The sequence below is a fragment of the Schistocerca cancellata genome, chromosome 2, assembly GCF_023864275.1.
Source record: "Schistocerca cancellata isolate TAMUIC-IGC-003103 chromosome 2, iqSchCanc2.1, whole genome shotgun sequence".
NCBI classification, from domain to species: domain Eukaryota; kingdom Metazoa; phylum Arthropoda; class Insecta; order Orthoptera; family Acrididae; genus Schistocerca; species Schistocerca cancellata.
In genome coordinates, this window is record NC_064627.1 from 504620254 (window position 1) to 504640194 (window position 19941).

A 19941-nucleotide genomic window follows, 5' to 3' on the forward strand; every position below is an offset into this window, starting at 1 on the left:
GGCACTTCTCTGTGCTCGCGGGGGCTACATGTTATTGGGCACGTGTGCCAGTTACTTTGGCCTTCAGTGCGTAATAAGAATATTATAAAGCAATCAAAATTAAATGCTGTAAGATTAGAGCTTAGGTCAGCATAAGAAAACTATTGAATAGTGAAGTTAAAATTTTAGAGATGAAAGGAAAGTGTTACTGGGAAAATAATGAAGACGGGGAGGAGGAGGGAGATAAGGAATGGAGGGAAGTGAGTAATTTGTTATTCAACGCCAAAAACGCGGTTCACCCGCAAAAAGTAGCAGACTTTGGTATTTAAAATTAGAGCACGACCGTATTGTTTGTTGGAATATCGTTTGAATTGAAGCAAGTTCTCTATAATTAAGAATTAATATTGAACGGCATAGATACCTTCATCCATCCACTATATGATGCAGTGATTTCCTCTTGTGTACGTATACCTCAACCGCAAGCCGCATAATTACGTGTATGTGCAGGACGGCCACGGCAGATATGCTCGCCGCCTGCCCGCTTCCGTCGGCAGTGGAGCGCGGGCGGTCAGGCCGATCCACTACGTGAAGATGGACAACGAGAAAGGTGAGTGTCCTGGCTGGCAGCAACAACTCCTCACCACAGCACAGGCGTGGGAAACTGTACTATAACAGGAAAAAGTAAGGTAAAGTCGCACGAAATATTTCGCTGGGAGACCCCAAGGGATAGGTTCAGCCGCCAAGTCGGAAAGGGTTGTCTTCCGCCGCACATGTGGTCCCTTTCCTTGCGGATACATTATGTGATCAAAACTATCCAGACACCTGGCTGAAAATTCTGGAATTCAGTATGATGTTGGCCCACCGTTAGCCTTGATGACAGCTTCCACTCTCGCAGGCATACGTTCAATCCGGTGGTAGAAGATTTCCTGGGGAATGGCAGTCCATTGTTCACGGAGTGCTGCACTGAGGAGAGGTATCGATGTCGGTCGGTGAGGTCTGGCACGTCGGCGTTCCAAAACATCGCAAATGTCAGAACACTGTGCAGGCCAGTCCATTACAGGGATGTTACCGTCGTGTAACCACTCCGCCACAGGTCGTGCAATATGCACAGACGCTCGATCGTGTTGAAAGATGCAATCGCCATCCCCGAATTGCTCTTCACCAGTGGGAAGCAAGATGGTGCTTAAAACATCAATGTAAGTGAGAAAAAGTTTAGGAAACGTTACGAATTACGTTCAAAATTTATTGGAAGCCTCTAAGTGCTGTCATTATCAAACCCTGGGTGGATGTAATAGTCTGGGTAGTTTCCGTTCCCTTTTGACCAAAAGCTAGTTTTTCACGCATTTCGATGTTTATGACGCCATATCTCCTGAATTATGTATCGTACGATGATATAACTTTCCAGGTACGGTGCATTCAGCGGTACACGTTGATACTACCTGCAAAATGCGTTGCGAACAGAGTTAGTAGTAAAGTAATAAATTAAAAACTTCATACATGATATGAAGTTTTACTGCAAGAACAGAAAAATGTACGATAAACTTGATTCGTTTCATAATTTTGTGGGAAATGTCAGCGAGAAAAAGATTCGTAAAGGTCTGGAATTATGTGTAAAATTTGTTGGAATTCGCTAAGTGTTCTCACTCTGGAATACTCGGCGAATAAAGTCCGTGTATTGCACACCATGAGTTACGCTACTTCGAGACATATACGCACTTTTTAGCAATTATACTTGTCTTAGGTACTGTGTTAGGTCTTTAACAAAAAATTACACGTCTTAATGAGTAGTTTACGGTAGCATTTCTCATTTTTAATGTCGGTCATTAATTATACACTACTGGCCATTAAAATTGCTGTACCACGAAGATGTCGTGCTACAGACGCCAAATTTAACCGACAGGAAGAAGATGCTGTGATATGCAAATAATTAGCTTTTCAGAGCATTCACACAAGGTTGGCGCCGGTGGCGACACCTACAACGTGCTGACATGAGGAACGTTTCCAACCGATTTATCATACACAAACAGCAGTTCACCGGCGTTGCCTGGTGAAACGTTGTTGTGATGCCTCGTGTAAGGAGGAGAAATGCGTGCCATCACGTTTCCGACTTTGATAAAGGTCGGATTCTAGCCTATCGCGATTGCGGCTTATCGTATCGCGACATTGCCGCTCTCGTTCGTCGAGATCCAATAACTGTTAGCAGAATATGGAATCGGTGGGTTCAGGAAGGTAATACGGAACGCCATGCTGGATCCCAACGGCCTCGTATCACTAACAGTCGAAATGACAGGCATCTTATCCGCATGGCTGTAACGGATTGTGCAGCCACGTCTCGATACCTGAGCCAAAAGATGGTGGCGTCTTCAAGACCACAACCATCTGCACGAACAGTTCGACGACATTTGCAGCAAGCATGGACTATCAGCTCGGAGACCATGGCTGCGGTTACCCTTGAAGCTGCATCACAACCAGGAACGCCTGTGATGGTGTACTCAACGACGAACCTGGGTGCACGAATGGCAAAACGTCATTTTTTCGGATGAATCCATGTTCTGTATACAGCATCATTATGGTCGCATCCATGTTTTGCGACATCGCGGTGAACGCACATTGGAAGTGTGTATTCGTCATCGCCATACTGGCGTTTCACCCGGCGCAATGGTGTGGGGTGCCAATGGTTACACGTCTCGGTCATCTCTTGTTCGAATTGACGGCAATTTGATCAGTGGACGTTACATTTTAGACGTGTTACGACCGCTGGCTCCACCCTTCATTCGATCCCTTCGAAACCCTACACTTCAGCAGAATAATGCACGACAGCATGTTGCAGGTCCTGTACGGGCCTTTCTGGATACAGAAAATGTTCGACTGCTGCCCTGGCCAGCACATTCTCCAGATCTCTCACCAACTGAAAACGTCTGGTCAATGGTGGCCGAGATATTGGCTCGTCACAATACGCCAGTCACTACTCTTGATGAACTCTGGTATCATGTTTAAGCTGGATGGGCAACAGTACCTATACACGCCACCCAAGCTCTGTTTGACACAATGCCCAGGCGTATCAAGGCCGTTATTACGGCCAGAGGTGGTTGTTCTGGGTACTGATTTCTCAGGATCTATGCACCCAAACCTCGTGAAAATGTAATCACATGTCAGTTCTAGTATAATATATTTGTCCATTGAATACCCGTTTATCATCTGCATTTCTTCTTGGTGGTAATTTTAATGGCCAGTAGTGTATAAAAACGAATATGATCAGTCACAACCGCAAGAAACTTCTATTTTTTTGTGAGGTTACCGGTTTTGATCTGTTTCAGACCATCTTCACACCTGCCACCATGATAGTAGCCGGTGGCGGCGAAAAGACCAGGAGTTATGTCTCCACGAACGCCAAGTGCATGCAGATAGCGTTCGAGGAGACATAGGCCCTGCTCCTTCTTCCGCCTCCGGCTACAATCATCGTGGCAAGTCTTAAACAGACCGAACCCGGTAACCCCACAAAAAAAGAAGTTTCTTGCGGTTGTGACTGTTCATGTTCATTTTCAAGCAATAAAAAAAATCGCTGTTCTCCAAAAGAAATGTTCTCAAAAATTACCAATAGTTATATGACATACTGAAAATCATATTTTTTGTGGTCCCTGGAAGCCACTAGATAGGCAACCTGCAATTGGCATTCTGCGCCGTGAACCGGTTTAGCCGTTTAGTACTATAGATTTCGCACTTACGTTTACACTGCTCTTGCTATCGATGCGTAACCTCTTGCTAAAGTTGGCTACGTAATGTCACAAAGTCGGCACTAGAGCCTTGTTTTGTTGGGAGAAGTAAACAGAGGTCTTAAGGCAGGAAAAAAAGTCTGTAGTTTTTGAGTCATAGACTGACGCAAACGAGGCGAGTCACTGCCGCGAAGAACGTAGCGTATGGAAATTAAGATCGACGCTGTGTCGATGGTCGAATAACGTATTAGGGTGGTAAGGAGCGAACGTTACGTCTGCATGTAACGTCACATCAGATGAGTACCGACGAACAAAGACAAAATTGTCTCAAACTTAAACACAATCCGATTACCGATTCAAAGTGCAGGTTCAAGTTGTATTTGAGAAGCGGAGTACAGAGGTTCGAATGACAAGTTACGAACCACCCATTTAGCTGCAGGAAGGCATATTTATTTCCTGTACATGCCAGCGGCCAAAAAAATGGCTCTGAGCACTATGGGACATAACATCTGTGGTCATCAGTCCCCTAGAACTTAGAACTACTTTAACGTAACTAACCTATGGATATCACACACATCCATGCCCGAGGCAGGATTCGAACCTGCGACCGTAGCATTCGCGCGGTTCCGGACTGAGCACCTAGAACCGCTCGGCCACCGCGTCCGGCGCCAGCGGCCAGCCCCACATGATTTGATCGAAGTAGGACTGTTATTTTTAAAAATACCAGTTATCTGATATATCGTTTTTAAATAACATCATTAGCGACCCTCCGTATATCGGAGAAAGTAATCGATATATCGGTGTCGACGGAAAAAATGTAGACGTACCGGCCAATAAGAATATCGGCGGCACGTTGTAAAAATACTCCGGTTTTAAAGCTGTGTATTTAAGTACTGATTTATTATTAGATATTCTGCACATCATCCTGCTTATCTCCATTGGAGCAAGACTTCAAAGGAAAACGATGCTGGTTCACGCTTGGCGGCATCCACTTCGGTAATAACGGCAACTGCATCTAAGGGGCACAATGAAAGGTGTCCGATAGGTCTGTAATTCGGTTTCGTCACAAATCGAATTTGTTCGGAACATATCATGTCGAATTCCCTGTGTATCCATTTCTGCAGGACATAGCAGTTGCAGTGTTAAAATTGTGTGGTGCAGTTTCTGTTGGTCCCCTTGCACGTCTCCGACCACAGCAAAGACCAGTCCTGGCATTTAGATTTTTTTCATTCTCAACAACTGTTTTGAAGTATGCGGATCTGAAGAAGTAGCACACTAATTGCATTAAAAATTGTTTTTTAGCGTAACTGGTGTGCTGTTTCTTCACATCGAAAGTCTTGTTATGCCATTCATCACCACCATCCTCCCAGTGCAATCGGACTTCTTCTTTCTGCCACCTAACATTGCTTCCAACAGTCAAAGTGGAAGACTGGACGAGATGAAAACTCAAAAAGTAGTAAGACTTCTTGGCACAGTGAAGGTAAAATTATGTTTTACTACAATTTCAAAAGAACACTTCCAAATATTAACAGAAAATTGCAAAAAAATTATAATATAAAATAAAAATATCGGGACTCGATTTTGCTGCTTCCTGTCGATATATCCGTATATCGATGAAAATTATGTCGTCGACCTACACTCCTGGAAAGTGAAATAAGAACACCGTGAATTCATTGTCCCAGGAAGGGGAAACTTTATTGACACATTCCTGGGGTCAGATACATCACATGACCACACTGACAGAACCACAGGCACATAGACACAGGCAACAGAGCATGCACAATGTCGGCACTAGTACAGTGTATGTCCACCTTTCGCAGCAATGCAGGCTGCTATTCTCCCATGGAGACGATCGTAGAGATGCTGGATGTAGTCCTGTGGAACGGCTTGCCATGCCATTTCCACCTGGCACCTCAGTTGGACCAGCGTTCGTGCTGGACGTGCAGACCGCGTGAGACGACGCTTCATCCAGTCCCAAACATGCTCAATGGGGGACAGATCCGGAGATCTTGCTGGCCAGGGTAGTTGACTTACACCTTCTAGAGCACGTTGGGTGGCACGGGATACATGCGGACGTGCATTGTCCTGTTGGAACAGCAAGTTCCCTTGCCGGTCTAGGAATGGTAGAACGATGGGTTCGATGACGGTTTGGATGTACCGTGCACTATTCAGTGTCCCCTCGACGATCACCAGTGGTGTACGGCCAGTGTAGGAGATCGCTCCCCACACCATGATGCCGGGTGTTGGCCCTGTGTGCCTCGGTCGTATGCAGTCCTGATTGTGGCGCTCACCTGCACGGCGCCAAACACGCATACGACCATCATTGGCACCAAGGCAGAAGCGACTCTCATCGCTGAAGACGACACGTCTCCATTCGTCCCTCCATTCACGCCTGTCGCGACACCACTGGAGGCGGGCTGCACGATGTTCGGGCGTGAGCGGAAGACGGCCTAACGGTGTGCGGGACCGTAGCCCAGCTTCATGGAGACGGTTGCGAATGGTCCTCGCCGATACCCCAGGAGCAACAGTGTCCCTAATTTGCTGGGAAGTGGCGGTGCGGTCCCCTACGGCACTGCGTACGATCCTACGGTCTTGGCGTGCATCCGTGCGTCGCTGCGGTCCGGTCCCAGGTCGACGGGCACGTGCACCTTCCGCCGACCACTGGCGACAACATCGATGTACTGTGGAGACCTCACGCCCCACGTGTTGAGCAATTCGGCGGTACGTCCACCCGGCCTCCCGCATGCCCACTATATGCCCTCGCTCAAAGTCCGTCAACTGCACATACGGTTCACGTCCACGCTGTCGCGGCATGCTACCAGTGTTAAAGACTGCGATGGAGCTCCGTATGCCACGGCAAACTGGCTGACACTGACGGCGGCGGTGCACAAATGCTGCGCAGCTAGCGCCATTCGACGGCCAACACCGCGGTTCCTGGTGTGTCCGCTGTGCCGTGCGTGTGATCATTGCTTGTACAGCCCTCTCGCAGTGTCCGGAGCAAGTATGTTGGGTCTGACACACCGGTGTCAATGTGTTCTTTTTTCCATTTCCAGGAGTGTATATCAATAGTTCTGGAAAGAGCGTCGATATATCGATATTGTATCAACAGCGCTAGTTCGAAGCTATCCCTCGAGTCGCAGCCGCTGAAAGCAGAACTCTGTGTCGTATTCCGTACAGCTGTAGGGAGGGGTATAGAACTTCACAGATGAATCCCACTTACATGGAAGATCGCTGACTTGATGTCAAGAGCAGATAAATCTACTACAACTAAGTTATTATTGTAATATTTTTACTACAGTCTATTATCGTCGCGTTTATTTTTACAATGATAACCAGTTTCGTTCATATTCCGAACGTCTTAACATCCATTGTAGTTGCTAAACAACCTGTCATATTTAAGTGCTGTGTGCAGAATAAGAACGAAACCTGTTATCTTACGCTGAGACCAATGTTCCAATGGAATGCAACAAAAACATTCGAATAACTATCACACTTGTATCTACATAAAGATTCTCGAGGCAAACTGGTATGGAGGAGAAACGTTAACCGTTATTGTCGCAGCCCATAAGGGCGGAAACAGTCTGATGGTAGTGGGGTTTCTAGTATGGAGTCGAATCACGTTAAGGCCGTGTTCGGAAGTTGGTACTGCCCTCCATTCGGCGATTAAGAGAATTGAAAAGTCTCTTCACGTATGACATATACGGCTCAAGACATTATTGCCACAGGGCTATCAAACTGCGGAGATGTTCCACCCGCTGCTGCAAATAGAACAGTATCCGTAGGATTAATACTGGGCGATTCAGTGGGGTACTCTAGTTGCGACAGGGTTCCTGAATTTTCGACAAACCAGGAACATATGCATGGAGCCTTGTCGACATGTCTGTTGTCATCCTGGAAGGCTGTAGTAGTTAAGGCGACTACTGCAGTGGCTGTGACTCGAGACAACAACTGACGAGGCAGTTGGCTGTCCAATAATTATCTGCGATTAATTTATACCACAAAGCGTTACACCGGCCCGGAACAAGAATGCTACTCCTCCATGAAACAGAGAAGCAGCGCTCGGCCCCTGGGTGGCGAAACAGCGTGATGGCTGGAGTTCCTGCAGGACACATAGATACCAACAAAGCAATGTAATCCCTTGTCTCCGTTCTCACATACCTGGCGGCCCTATTACGATGCTCGCTGCTTCCTGGGACAGCCAGCTTCTTCCATAGTGTTGACAAAGCCTTCTGGCTACGAAAATGTAACTCTGCTTTAACGATATGCACTCAAGAGCAGTTGAATTACACATGTCTACTGAACAACGTGTAATAACCCCTGTTATGCTGATGACGGCAGCAGCATGTCGTTTAATGGACTCTATGGTACGCTGAAAGCATTCACAGGCCTCCTGCTCCATAATACAGTACCAGAAAAAGTTAGTACGGCCTTTTACAGGATTGCAATTCACTGAAGATTTATTATTGCAACAGTGCTTATGGGTTATATGAAATGATTACATTTACAGATCAACAGCACAAGCGGTTCTTAGGTACCAAGTATCGACCAATGCCGGAGAAAAGCACCCTGTCTTGAGGCCACAAGCGTCTCATCGGGACCATCCGACGGCCGTGTCATCCTCAGCTAAGGATGCGGATAGGAGGGGCGTGTGGTCAGCACACCGCTCTCCCGGTCGTTACGATGGTTTTCTTTGACCGGAGCCGCTACTATTCGGTCAGTAGCTCCTTAATTGGCATCACGAGGCTGAGTGCACCCTGAAAACTGGCAACAGCGCATGGCGGCCCGGATGGTCACCCATCCAAGTGTCGGCCACGCCCGACAGCGCTTAACTTAGGTCATCTGACGGGAACCGGTGTATCCACTGCGGCAAGGCCGTCGCATCATGCTGAACATCTTTGTCAGTATCAGGTGTAGCCTCCACGGCTGGCAATGTAGGCGTTGACTCTGGCATCCAGTCGATCGTACAGATGGCGAATACTGTCCTGGAATACGGTATTACTGCTCGTCTTGTTCAGGAAGTTCTGTAAGAGTTGTTCGATGACAAGTAGCACGAGTGTCTTCGCATCGCACCATGTCCCACAGGTGCTCGGCTAGAGACAAGTCAGGAGATCGTGCTGGCCAGGCAAGTTGCTGCAGATCTTGCGGAGCACGTCGAGTTTCACAGGCAGCGTGTGGGCGAGCATTATCCTGCAGGAACAACACATCGCTTTCCTGTTGCAAGAACGGCAGAAGAACGGGTCTAACGACATTCTGCACGTACCGAGCACTCGTTAGTGTCCCCTGTAGAAAAAACAAAGGTGAACGAGAGTTGTAGCTTATCACACCCCAGACCATAAAGTCAGTGTGTCTTGGACGAATGCACTCTACGAGACAGCGCTCATCATGTCTACGACGTACTCGCAAACCACCATCACTTCCGTGCAGGCACAATCAGCTTCATCGTTGAAGACCACGAAGTGACATTCCACCTCCCAAGTGATCCTCTGACGGCACCAGTCGAGGCGTGCACCTCGATGCCTTGACGTGAGTGGAATACGGGCTAAAGGTAGGCTTGCCGTAGTCCTACTGCTAATAACCGGTTCACAACAGGTCGTGTTGACACGTCTGGGCTCACAAGCCGTCTTATCTGTGCTGTGGTAGCTGCACGATCTGCCACTGCTGCCCTAACGATTCGACGATTGTGGCGGGCATCTGTGCTGCGTAGACGTCCAGAATGTCCTCTGCGGGCGTGGGAATGTCCACGTGATTGCTGATACCAGCATCGGCGGACAGCTGACGGAGCACGTCCAACTAGTACGGCAGTACTCCGAAAGGACTATCCTGCTACTCGGAAGGCTGCTATTTGAACCCTTTCAAACTGTCCTAGTTGGCTTTAGGAAGCACGAGTGTGTCTCCGTGGCATGGTTTCCTTCTTGCTTCACACATTTGCAACACAGTGAGCCTTCTGTCTGCGAGCATTCCCTATTGAAGGGTAGATACAAATGGCGTTCTGGTAGCTATACCATCACACTATCTGTTGGTAGACATGTTGAACTACTATCAGTACATATACTATCCCCCACATGGCATATGCCGTCAACGGATCGAAATCGACGTCATCTTTCCAGGTGTACTAATTTTGTTCCGGCAGCGTAGTTCAGTCGTCTTCGACTACTCATGGAGAATGGACGTGCTCAGTAGAACTGAGCTCAGGCTGTAGCATTCTTCGTCTACGTGTGAGGAATGTGTCGTGCAATTTGTGTCGTACATTTTTGTTATACCCTCTATTTTACTAATCGTGTAATAGTGGTAGTGACAAAAACAATTATAACTGACTATAAAAACAACAGGAAAACAGAATACATATCCAGAAGTTAGACGTACATATAGCTGTTTTCAATTGCGTCGCATGTGTACAGCTATGCACGGGAAATTGTATTTGAGCATATAGTCTGCAGATTTTAAGAAACTATTGGCATACAATTGCAAATTGTATCATTCTTTGCTGTTCATTTCTAGTTGCATGTAAGAAAATAAGGCGTATAATATTCATATTTATAAAATAGTGTCACACATAAGAATCAACATGGAAATTCTTTACGAATCTCAGGGAATAAACCATAATCAAGACAGGAAAATGTCTGAGTAATATATTTTATACTGATTACAGTGATAAAGACGTGCATAGTGTCACGCCTCGAAAAATAGTAACAAAGTAATTAGTAGAGAATTATAACTGACACTATACAGTAAACCATAAAATTGTTCTGAACAACAGCAAAAGCAAAATATGTCATTTTGCAAAACTTAATATTTTGCAACCCAGCATTAATAACAGAATGTCAGCATAATTGAAACTCAAATAAAATTATAAAGCGTAAAAGTTTTGACACTAAGAAGCTCAGCATTAAGCAGTGCTGTAGATGAATGCATCGTGTTTGAGGAGGAATGGCAGCCCTTTCTTTCTCTCGAGAGCCGAAACCAAAGAAGGTAGGGATGTAGGACGCTGGGGTCTGGAGCGAAGTCGACATTCTGACTTTTGCCAGAGGTGTTCCTCTGGGGTCAGATCGGGACTCAGGGCAGGTTAGTCCATTTCAGCAATGTTATCCTCCATAAACTATGGCCTCACAAATGCTGATTTATGATAGGGTGACACAAATCATCATCGTTTCCGAACTGTTCCTCTGCTGTACGCAGTACACAGTGCTGCAAAATGAGTTGATATCCTTCAGTATTTAACTTTTCCTGAAGTGAAATATGGGGACCACACCTACTACGAGAAGCATCCCCATACCGCAACATGCTTCCTCCGTACTTCACCGTTGGCACTACACGTCGACCATTTGGAAGGGCAAGGTGTCAACTAACACTTAATTCGTTTGGTGTAAATTTATATCAAAGTTTCATTAACTCATTATTCCTTTGTTTCTATACGTACAGTAATGGTTTTTTGATATGGTACTGGCCAACGTTTGTCACAATGGACTGTAAAGAATATTTACAATAGTATTGTAATAAAAGTTAAACATAATTGTGTCAACCTTCCCCCTACATCATTCTTTGTAAAACTGATGTTGCAAACAACCTCTGAAAACTACAATAAATCGGTATCTGATCATGAAATTTCCTGGCAGATTAAAATTGCTTGCCGGACCGAGACCCGAAATCGGGACCTTTTGTCTTTCGCGGGCAAGCGCTCCACCGGGTTCTGAGTCGTGCTTGGGTAGCTCAGATGGTAGAGCACTTGACCGCGAAAGGCAAAGGTCCCGGGGTCGAGTCTCGGTCCGGCATACAGTTTTAATCTGTCAGGAATTTTCATTACAGCGCACACTCCGCTGTAGAGTGAAAATCTCATTCTGGAAACATACCCCAGGCTGTGGCTAAATCATGCGTCCTTTCTTCCAGAAGAGCTAGTTCTTCAAGATTAGCATAAGAGCTTCTGTGAAGTTTGGAAGGTAGGAGACGAGGTACTGGCAGAATTGAAGCTGTGCGGACTGGTCGTGAGCCGTGTTTGGTTATCTCAGTCGGAATGCGGCACGGTAGCTCATCGGTCAGAGAGTTTAGCTGCCCCCTGGAATAAAAAAAAAAAAAATAGAATTAACGGAAAAGAGGCCGGTAGAGCCCTTGCCCACGAAAAGCAAATGTCCCGAGTTCGAGTCTCGGTCCGGCACACAATTTAATCTATCAGAAAGTTCCATATCAGCGCACACTCCGCTGCAGAGTGAAAATCTCATTCTGGTATCTGATCATGCTCCTCAAGATGTCACGCACTTTCACTCGTCACTTACCTCAACCCTATTTTTTTCAGTCAATTTATAAGACCAAATTTCCTTTTCCTTGCTTTTTCTTCCAAAAATGAACAATTTACATGGTAGATACCTCCTCTGTTTAAATCCTAATGTTTGTTACGATAGTAAGATTTGGTTTGTGAAAACTAATAATTATACAAACACTCAACTTTATTTATCTTTACTTCCAAGAAAAATAATAATTAGAAATTAAGTTCCAACTGTCAAAGAGAAAAATTGCCATCCCAACTAATAAAACAAAGTGATATCAGCTGGGACTTCGGCGTTCTTCTCGCTCAGCTATATCTCCACAGAATGAAGCGTGTGTACGTTCTGCCTGTAGCAGAAATCAGGTACAACATTGTCACACCAACAAGTCAGTTTATTCGATTTTGTGAGTCATTCCAAAGCTTCGACATGATCGCAGGTAACGTTCTCAAGGCATTCGCCAAACCCAAAATCTTCCGTCGGATTGGCACAGGATATAAAGTAATTCATCACTGCATACCACTAGTTTACAGTCACTCCCTGTCCAATGGTATCGTTCTTTACACTACTTTAACTGTCGTTTAGTACTGACTACAGAAATGCATGACTTGTGGGGAGCTTTTCGACTATTGTACATTTTGTATCCCGCCTGGAAGGCGGCGCGTGGGTCTGCTCCTGAAATCTGATTTTTTTTTTTCCTTCATTGAGTTTCCATTCCCCCCCCCCCCCCCCCCCCAAGAGGGCGGTCTGGCAGCGGCTTAGTACGCTGCTCTTCAGCCGACAGAATTTTTAAAACAAAAGATAAAAAACAATAAAAGCAGGCAATAAAACGGTGACGTAAATTGTAAAACGGCGGAAAATTGTGGAAAGTTAAAACATAAAACAAATGGTGGGCGATGACAATAAAATACACAGCAAGCAGACGGGGAAAACAGTAGACAGACAACTAAAAAACACGGCGATAGTCTGGTTTCTGTTCCAAGAGACATAAAAATCACACCCAGCGACAGTATGATGTCCGTTCGCAACACTTCGGAAAAGACGCACAACACTTAACAATAACTGGAAACACCGCACTAAGAAATCGGCACGAAGATGACACACCACAGCCAAGGGCAGAAAGGGGGGGGAGGGAGGAGGGGGGGTGATATCTGACAAGGAGGCCTAATGAAAGGAAGCGAGTAGGAGCAGGTGAGGTAAAGCACGTCGGTACTGCAAGTAGAGTAAAAGTGGTTTTACCATAGTCCAACCCGAATTATACACTTGAATACGTAACTTGGTACAGGTGAGCACGTAGGTGTGCAGCCAAAGTCCAGATAAGAAAGCTTCAATAGCTAGTTAAGCTAAGGCGATGGTTCTCGGCCGTCTGCTCTTCATGAACTTGGCGGGCGAAAAAGAGCGGCGCTCGTTGAGCTCCGCAGCGTCGGCTAGAGGGCGCTGTCGTCGGCGAAGGCCTTCCGCTCTCGTAGTGCCAACCTACGCTGTGGCATCGGAACTATCGATACCACAGTACCCCATTCGCCCTATGCACAGTCACTGTGCTAAGTGGATTAATGGTGACACTTTGTAAATCACGAATGACTCCTTCCGCAAATTTCATGTGATTTTTTGTTTCTTTTCTTTTTTTTTTTTTTTCACAACCACCCTCTGCAATGCTCCACGGTCCCTGTTCGTCAGCACATGAGATCTGCATAGTCTTGGTTCTGCTGTGGTTGTTTCTTCACATTTCCACTTGACAGTCACATCACCAGCAGATGACTTTCTGCAGCTGCAGGAGGAGGAGGAGATTAGTGTTTCACGTCCGTGACAATGATATCATTAGAGACGGAGCACAAACTCGGATTAGGGAAGGATGGAGAAGGAATGCGGCCGTCCCCTTCCGTAGGAACCATTCCGAAATTTCCCTTAATAAATTTAGGGGAATCACGGGAAACCTAAATCAGGATGCCCGGACGCGGGTTTGAACGTCGTCCTTCCGAATGCGAGTCCAGTGTGCCAACTACTGCACTATCCCGCTCGGTGACTTTAGTAGCTTTAAAAGGTATGACATTTTCGTTACTCAGGTGGCATCAAATGAGTAGCCCACGTTCGAAGTCACTGGGCTCTTCAGCGCGACCCATTCTGCCGTAACTGTTTCTCTGCTGGCTTCACGATACCCCCCCCCCCTCCCCCGCTTCCTTTTATACTGGTGGCTCCATCACTCGTGACACCTAGTGCTCAATTCATGGAGGTAAAAATAAGACGAGTTGTCATGACTTCACAAATTTGAAGCCGACCCAAGTGAAGATCCGCCATGTTAGTTACCCCAAAACATTCGCTTCTGGTGTTTCGATTCCGTGAAGTCGTAAAGTGTTTTGATAAATGCCGGCTTGCGTCGCTTACGGGTGTACTAATCGTTCTGATTGTAGTCTAAAGTTTAAACAAATCTCATTTCATTCGTACGTGGACTTATTTAAGAGCTATTTTCTTATATACACTTGAAATTCTGATGCACTGTAAAGTTTTACAGTATGGTTTTATTTCTGTGATTTGACTTTAGATTTCGTATCAGTCCAACGCGAAGAGCCCTGTGGAGGTGAGCAATACACTTGGTTTTCAGTGTTTGGTTATTCCCAAGTAACTGAAAAGTCCTGGCAAAAAATATCCTGGAAATGGGGACTAGTGTTTTAAAATGCGATAATTTAATATAAAAGTAATGTAACTACATGTAGTTAATTAAATCTTCAGTAAAATGTGTGGAACACCTGTTACAGTAGTTAAATTATAAGTACTTAACGAGTTACCTATTTGTTAAGGCAAAGTTCCCTACCTAAATGCAGGCTATTTACATCATTACATTAATCACTGTGTTGTCGTGATACCCTGTAAATTGCTGTTATATGCCACACTGAATGTCACTTGGTAGGTACAATTTAAGAACAAAGCAGATGTGTAAATTACAATGGGCCTGACAACCTTAAATTCCGTTCTATTCCTTCGTATTTTAACGAATCTTTCACTTTGTTGACATGACAGTTGGCTTGTTAAATCATCCCTGCATACATCTAGGGGACACCACAGGAAATAAGGTAAGTTTCTTGCAAACTTGAACATTTAAAATTTGCATTTGACTTGAAAATGCAACGAATACAAATCGGTGCCTTTAAACTATCAATCATTGCTTTTGGAGTTCTGGCTTTATCAGTTATCGACACAAACACAATGAAAGTGAATAGAAATGGATTACGAAAGCATGGTTTTCATAGTACATACTTCTCGTCTCGGTTATTCGAAGTGTATGAACAAAAAGCAATTACAGTACTGAGGCCAGAAGCGTCATATTTTCGTGTCGTATTACTGTATCGAATACGCATTTAAGACCAGAAAAACGTTTGAAGTTGCGTTTCTTATGCTGTGTTGTTCACTAAAACAGTGTAACATTTACTATATAAAATGAATATCGCGTGCACAAGACAGAAATAACGAACAAGAAGCAACTGTAAACACTTGTCTGCTAATGTTTTGGGGGATCCAAGATGGCGGCGGGCCCCACCCACTGGCTTTAAAACGACGTACAGCGTTAAGTCTGTAGCGCCGTCTCCCCTTATTCTACCTCCATGGTTCAACTCCACATTACCTAGATTGTGTACACTGAAGTGAAAGACTCCTGCAACAGTGGCTTCTCCCTGTCCGTTGCAGACGAGGACACGCGCATCATCAGCGGCAGCGACGCCAGCCTGGGCCAGTTCCCGTGGCAGGCCGCCGTGCGGCTGGACGGCCGCAGCTTCTGCGGTGGCTCGCTCATCACGCACCACTGCGTGCTCACCGCGGCACACTGCGCCGACGGGTACGTCTGCACTTCGCTCTTTCTAATGAACCACCCCTTCCTGTAAAGTAAGTTTGAGATTTATTTTTAGCCGAAAGGCACGCGTTTTAGCACACGCAGGCTGGCGTGAGGTCTGGAACAGCACAAGGAAATTGGAATTTAGAAAAAATGGACATAGCTGGTGGAATACTTAACTTTAATCCATTAATGATGAGCGTCGCTCTTGACGGTACATGATTCAATATCAATAGTAACTGGTAATGGCGCCTTGCTAGGTCGTAGCAAATGACGTAGCTGAAGGCTGTGTTAACTATCGTCTCGGCAAATGAGAGCGTATTTTGTCAGTGAACCATCGCTAGTTAAGTCGGTTGTACAACTGGGGCGAGTGCTAGGAGGTCTCTCTAGACCTGCCTTGTGGCGTCGCTCGCTCTGCAATCACTGATAGTGGCGACACGCGGGTCCGACGTATACTAACGGACCGCGGCCGATTTAAAGGCTACCACCTAGCAAGTGTGGTGTCTGGCGGTGACGCCACACTGAGCTTCCTTTGACAACCTTTATTTTTAATTTTTTTAGGATTCTTTTTTTTTTGTACAGAAACCAGATGGCAGTTATAACAGTCGAGGGACATGAAAGGGAAGCAGTGGTTGGAAAGGGAGTGAGACAGGGTTGTAGCCTCTCCCCGATGCTATTCAATCTGTATATTGAGCAAGCAGTAAAGGAAACAAAAGAAAAGTTCGGAGTAGGTATTGAAATCCATCAAGAAGAAATAAAATCTTTGAGGTTTGCCGATGACATTGTAATTCTGTCAGAGACAGCAAAGGACTTGGAAGAGCAGTTAAACGGAATGGACAGTGTCTTGTAAGGAGGGTACAAGATGAACATCACAGAAGCAAAACGAGGCTAACGGAATGTAGTCGTATTAAATCGGGTGATGCTGAGGGAATTTGATTAGGAAATGAGACACTGAAAGTGTTGATATTTGGGGAGCAAAATAACTTATGATGGTCGAAGTAGAGAGGATATAAAATGTAGACTGGCAATGTCAAGGAAAGCGTTTCTGAAGAAGAGAAATGTGTTAACATCGAGTATTGATTTAAGTGTCAGGAAGTTGTTTCTGAAAGTATTTGTATGGAGTGTAGCCATGTGTGGAAGTGAAACATGGACGATAAATAGTTTAGACAAGAAGAGAATAGAAACTATCGAAATGTGGTGCTTCAGAAGAATGCTGAAGATTAGATGGGTAGATCACATAACTAATGAGGAGCTATTGTATAGAATTGGGGAGAAGAGGAGTTCGTGGCACAACTTGACTAGAAGAAGGGATCGGTTGGTGGGACATGTTCTGAGGCACAAGGGATCATCAATTTAGTATTGGAGGGCAGCGTGGAGGGTAAAAATCGTAGATGGAGACCAAGAGATGAATACACTAAGCAGATTCAGAAGGATGTAGGCTGCAGTAGGTACTGGGAGATGAAGAAGCTTGCACAGGATAGAGTAGCATGGAGAGGTGCATCAAACCAGTCTCAGGACTGAAGACCACAACAACAACAGCATTTTTTTAGTCAGCAATCTTTCAGTCAGCAGTCTTCAGCTGACGAACACAATTTTCTATCTTGTGCTAGGGTCTTCATCCCTATCTAACAGGCCAAACATTTTCCAAAATACATTTTGAATTTTCGAGTCTTTGCCCCTGCTGTTTTCCCCTCTATTGGTCCTGACAGGTCCAGATTATTTAGCCTTGGAGTTAAGGGTCTTCTTCATCTGCCCCGTACCACTTCCCCAATCCATATTTGATTTGTTAACTTCCGTGCTTCAATCGGTAAAAGCGGAAGCCTTATAGGACAGCTTTTTTGTCCGTCTATTTGTCTGTATTTCTGTCCGACAGCTAAAAATCTTTTTTCTCAGGAACGGGAAGAGGGACCGAGTCGAAATTTGTGCTACATACTGAGGTCCACAGTCCCTTGGAGGTGTGAGAAATTGAAACTTCTAAGTCAATACAATCAAAAGATACGGCCATTTATGTCGAATACATTACTGGCCATTAAAATTGCTACACCAAGAAGAACTGCAAATGATAAACGGGTAATCATTGTACAAATATATTATAACAGAACTGACATGTGATTACATTTTCACGCAATTTGGGTGCACAGATCTTGAGAAATCAGTACCCAGAACAACAAACTCTGACCGTAATAACGGCCTTGATACGCCTGGGCATTGAGTCAAACAGAGCTTGGATGGCGTGTACACGTACAGCGGCCCATGCAGCTTTAACACGATACCACAGTTCATCAAGAGTAGTGACTCGCCTATTGTGAGGAGCCAGTTCCTCGGCCACCAGGACCAGACGTTTTCAGTTAGTGAAAGATCTGCAGAATGTGCTGGCCAGGGCAGCAGTCGAACAAGAGGTGACCGAGACGTGTAACCAACGGCACCCCATACCATCACGCCGGGTGATACGCCAGTATGGCGATGACTAATACACGCTTCCAATGTGCGTTCACCGCGATGTCACCAAACACGGATGCGACCATCATGATGCTGTAAACAGAACCTGGATTCATTCGAAAAAATGACGTTTTGCCATTCGTGCACCCAGGTTCGTCGTTGAGTACACCATCGCAGGCGTTCGTTTCTGTAATGCAGCGTCAAGGGTAGCCGCAACCATGGTCTCCGAGCTGATAGTCCATGCTGCTGCAAACGTCGTCGAACTGTTCGTGCAGATGGTTGTTGTCTTGCAAACGTCCCCATCTGTTGACTCAGGGATCGAGACGTGGCTGCACGATCCGTTACAACCATGCGGATAAGATGCCTGTCATCTCGACTGCTAGTGACACGAGGCCGTTGGGATCCAGAACGGCGTTCCGTATTACCTTCCTGAACCCACCGATTCCATATTATGCTAACAGTTATTGGATCTCGAACCACGCGAGCAGCAATGTCGCGATACAGTAAACCGCAATCGCGATAGGCTGCAATCCGACCTTTATCAAAGTCGGAAACGTGATGGTACGCATTTCTCCTCCTTACACGAGGCATCACAACAACGTTTCACCAGGCAACGCCGGTCAACTGCTGTTTGTGTATGATAAATCGGTTGGAAACGTTCCTCATGTCAGCCCGTTGTAGGTGTCGCCACCGGCGCCAACCTTGCGTGAATGCTCTGAAAGGCTAATCATTTGCATATCACGGCATCGTCTTCCTGTCGGTTAAATTTCACGACTGTAGCGCGTCAATTTCGTGGTGTAGCAATTTTAATGGCCAGTAGTGTATTTTGATATTTGATAACTCATTCATCAAAACCTAGCTACTTCTCATTGACCTAGAATCATGAAATTCGACAAGCAGTGGTTTTTCACCGTACAGTTACAGGAACAAACCGAAAGGGTGGATTTGTAGTTATATCACCCAAACAAAAAGGTTTTCACATTTATTATCTAACTGTCCGTCTGTCCATCTGTCCGTTAAGACCCCTTTTCCTCAGAAACGGGTAGCTTATCGAGTGAAAATTTATGTCACATACTAAGGTACATAGTCCCTTGTCATCGTAATAAACGCAAGTTTCTAAGTCAACCCAATCAAAAGATACGGCCATGTATGTCACGTGTTTTAATACTCGCAAACTCATTCATCAAAACCTATAAAGTACTTCCCCTTGGCCTAGAATTATGAAATTTGTCAGGAAGCAAGGTATCACGGCAGAAGTGAAGATTGGTTCAAATGGCTCTGATCACTATGGGACTTAACATCTGAGGTCATCAGTCCCCTAGACTTAGAACTTCTTAAACCTAAGGACATCACATACATCCATGCCGAGGCAGGATTCGAACCTGCGACCGTAGCAGAAGTGCTGTTCCGGACTGGAACGCCTAGACCCGCTCAGACACCGCGGTAGGTTAAAAGTGAAGAAAAAAATCCGAAAATCGTGAATTGGTAACTATACCACAAGGAAAAAATATTTGTTTCTTATTTGTTGTCCGGATGTCTGTCCATCCATCTTAACAGACAGATCCCTTCCTCTCAGGAACGTCTAGACGTATCAAGTTGACATTTATGCCACACGCTGAGATCTATAGTCCTTGGCGGTGTAAAAACCTTAAGCTTTAAATCTCTTAAATCAATACATCACCCATTTCTGTCATATTATCACTTGCAAACTCATTAATCAAAATATAGGGTAGTT

At 45.4% G+C, this 19941-nt stretch overlaps 1 protein-coding gene across 1 annotated transcript in view; it reads left to right on the plus strand.

Moving 5' to 3' along the window:
- Window positions 1–19941, plus strand: part of LOC126155803 (brachyurin-like) — a 39940-nt gene that overhangs the window by 9342 nt on the left and 10657 nt on the right. The window contains exons 2-3 of the mRNA XM_049916253.1: window positions 487–586; window positions 15626–15773. Coding sequence (XP_049772210.1) covers window positions 487–586; window positions 15626–15773 — 248 coding nt within the window. The remainder of the gene's footprint in view (window positions 1–486; window positions 587–15625; window positions 15774–19941) is intronic.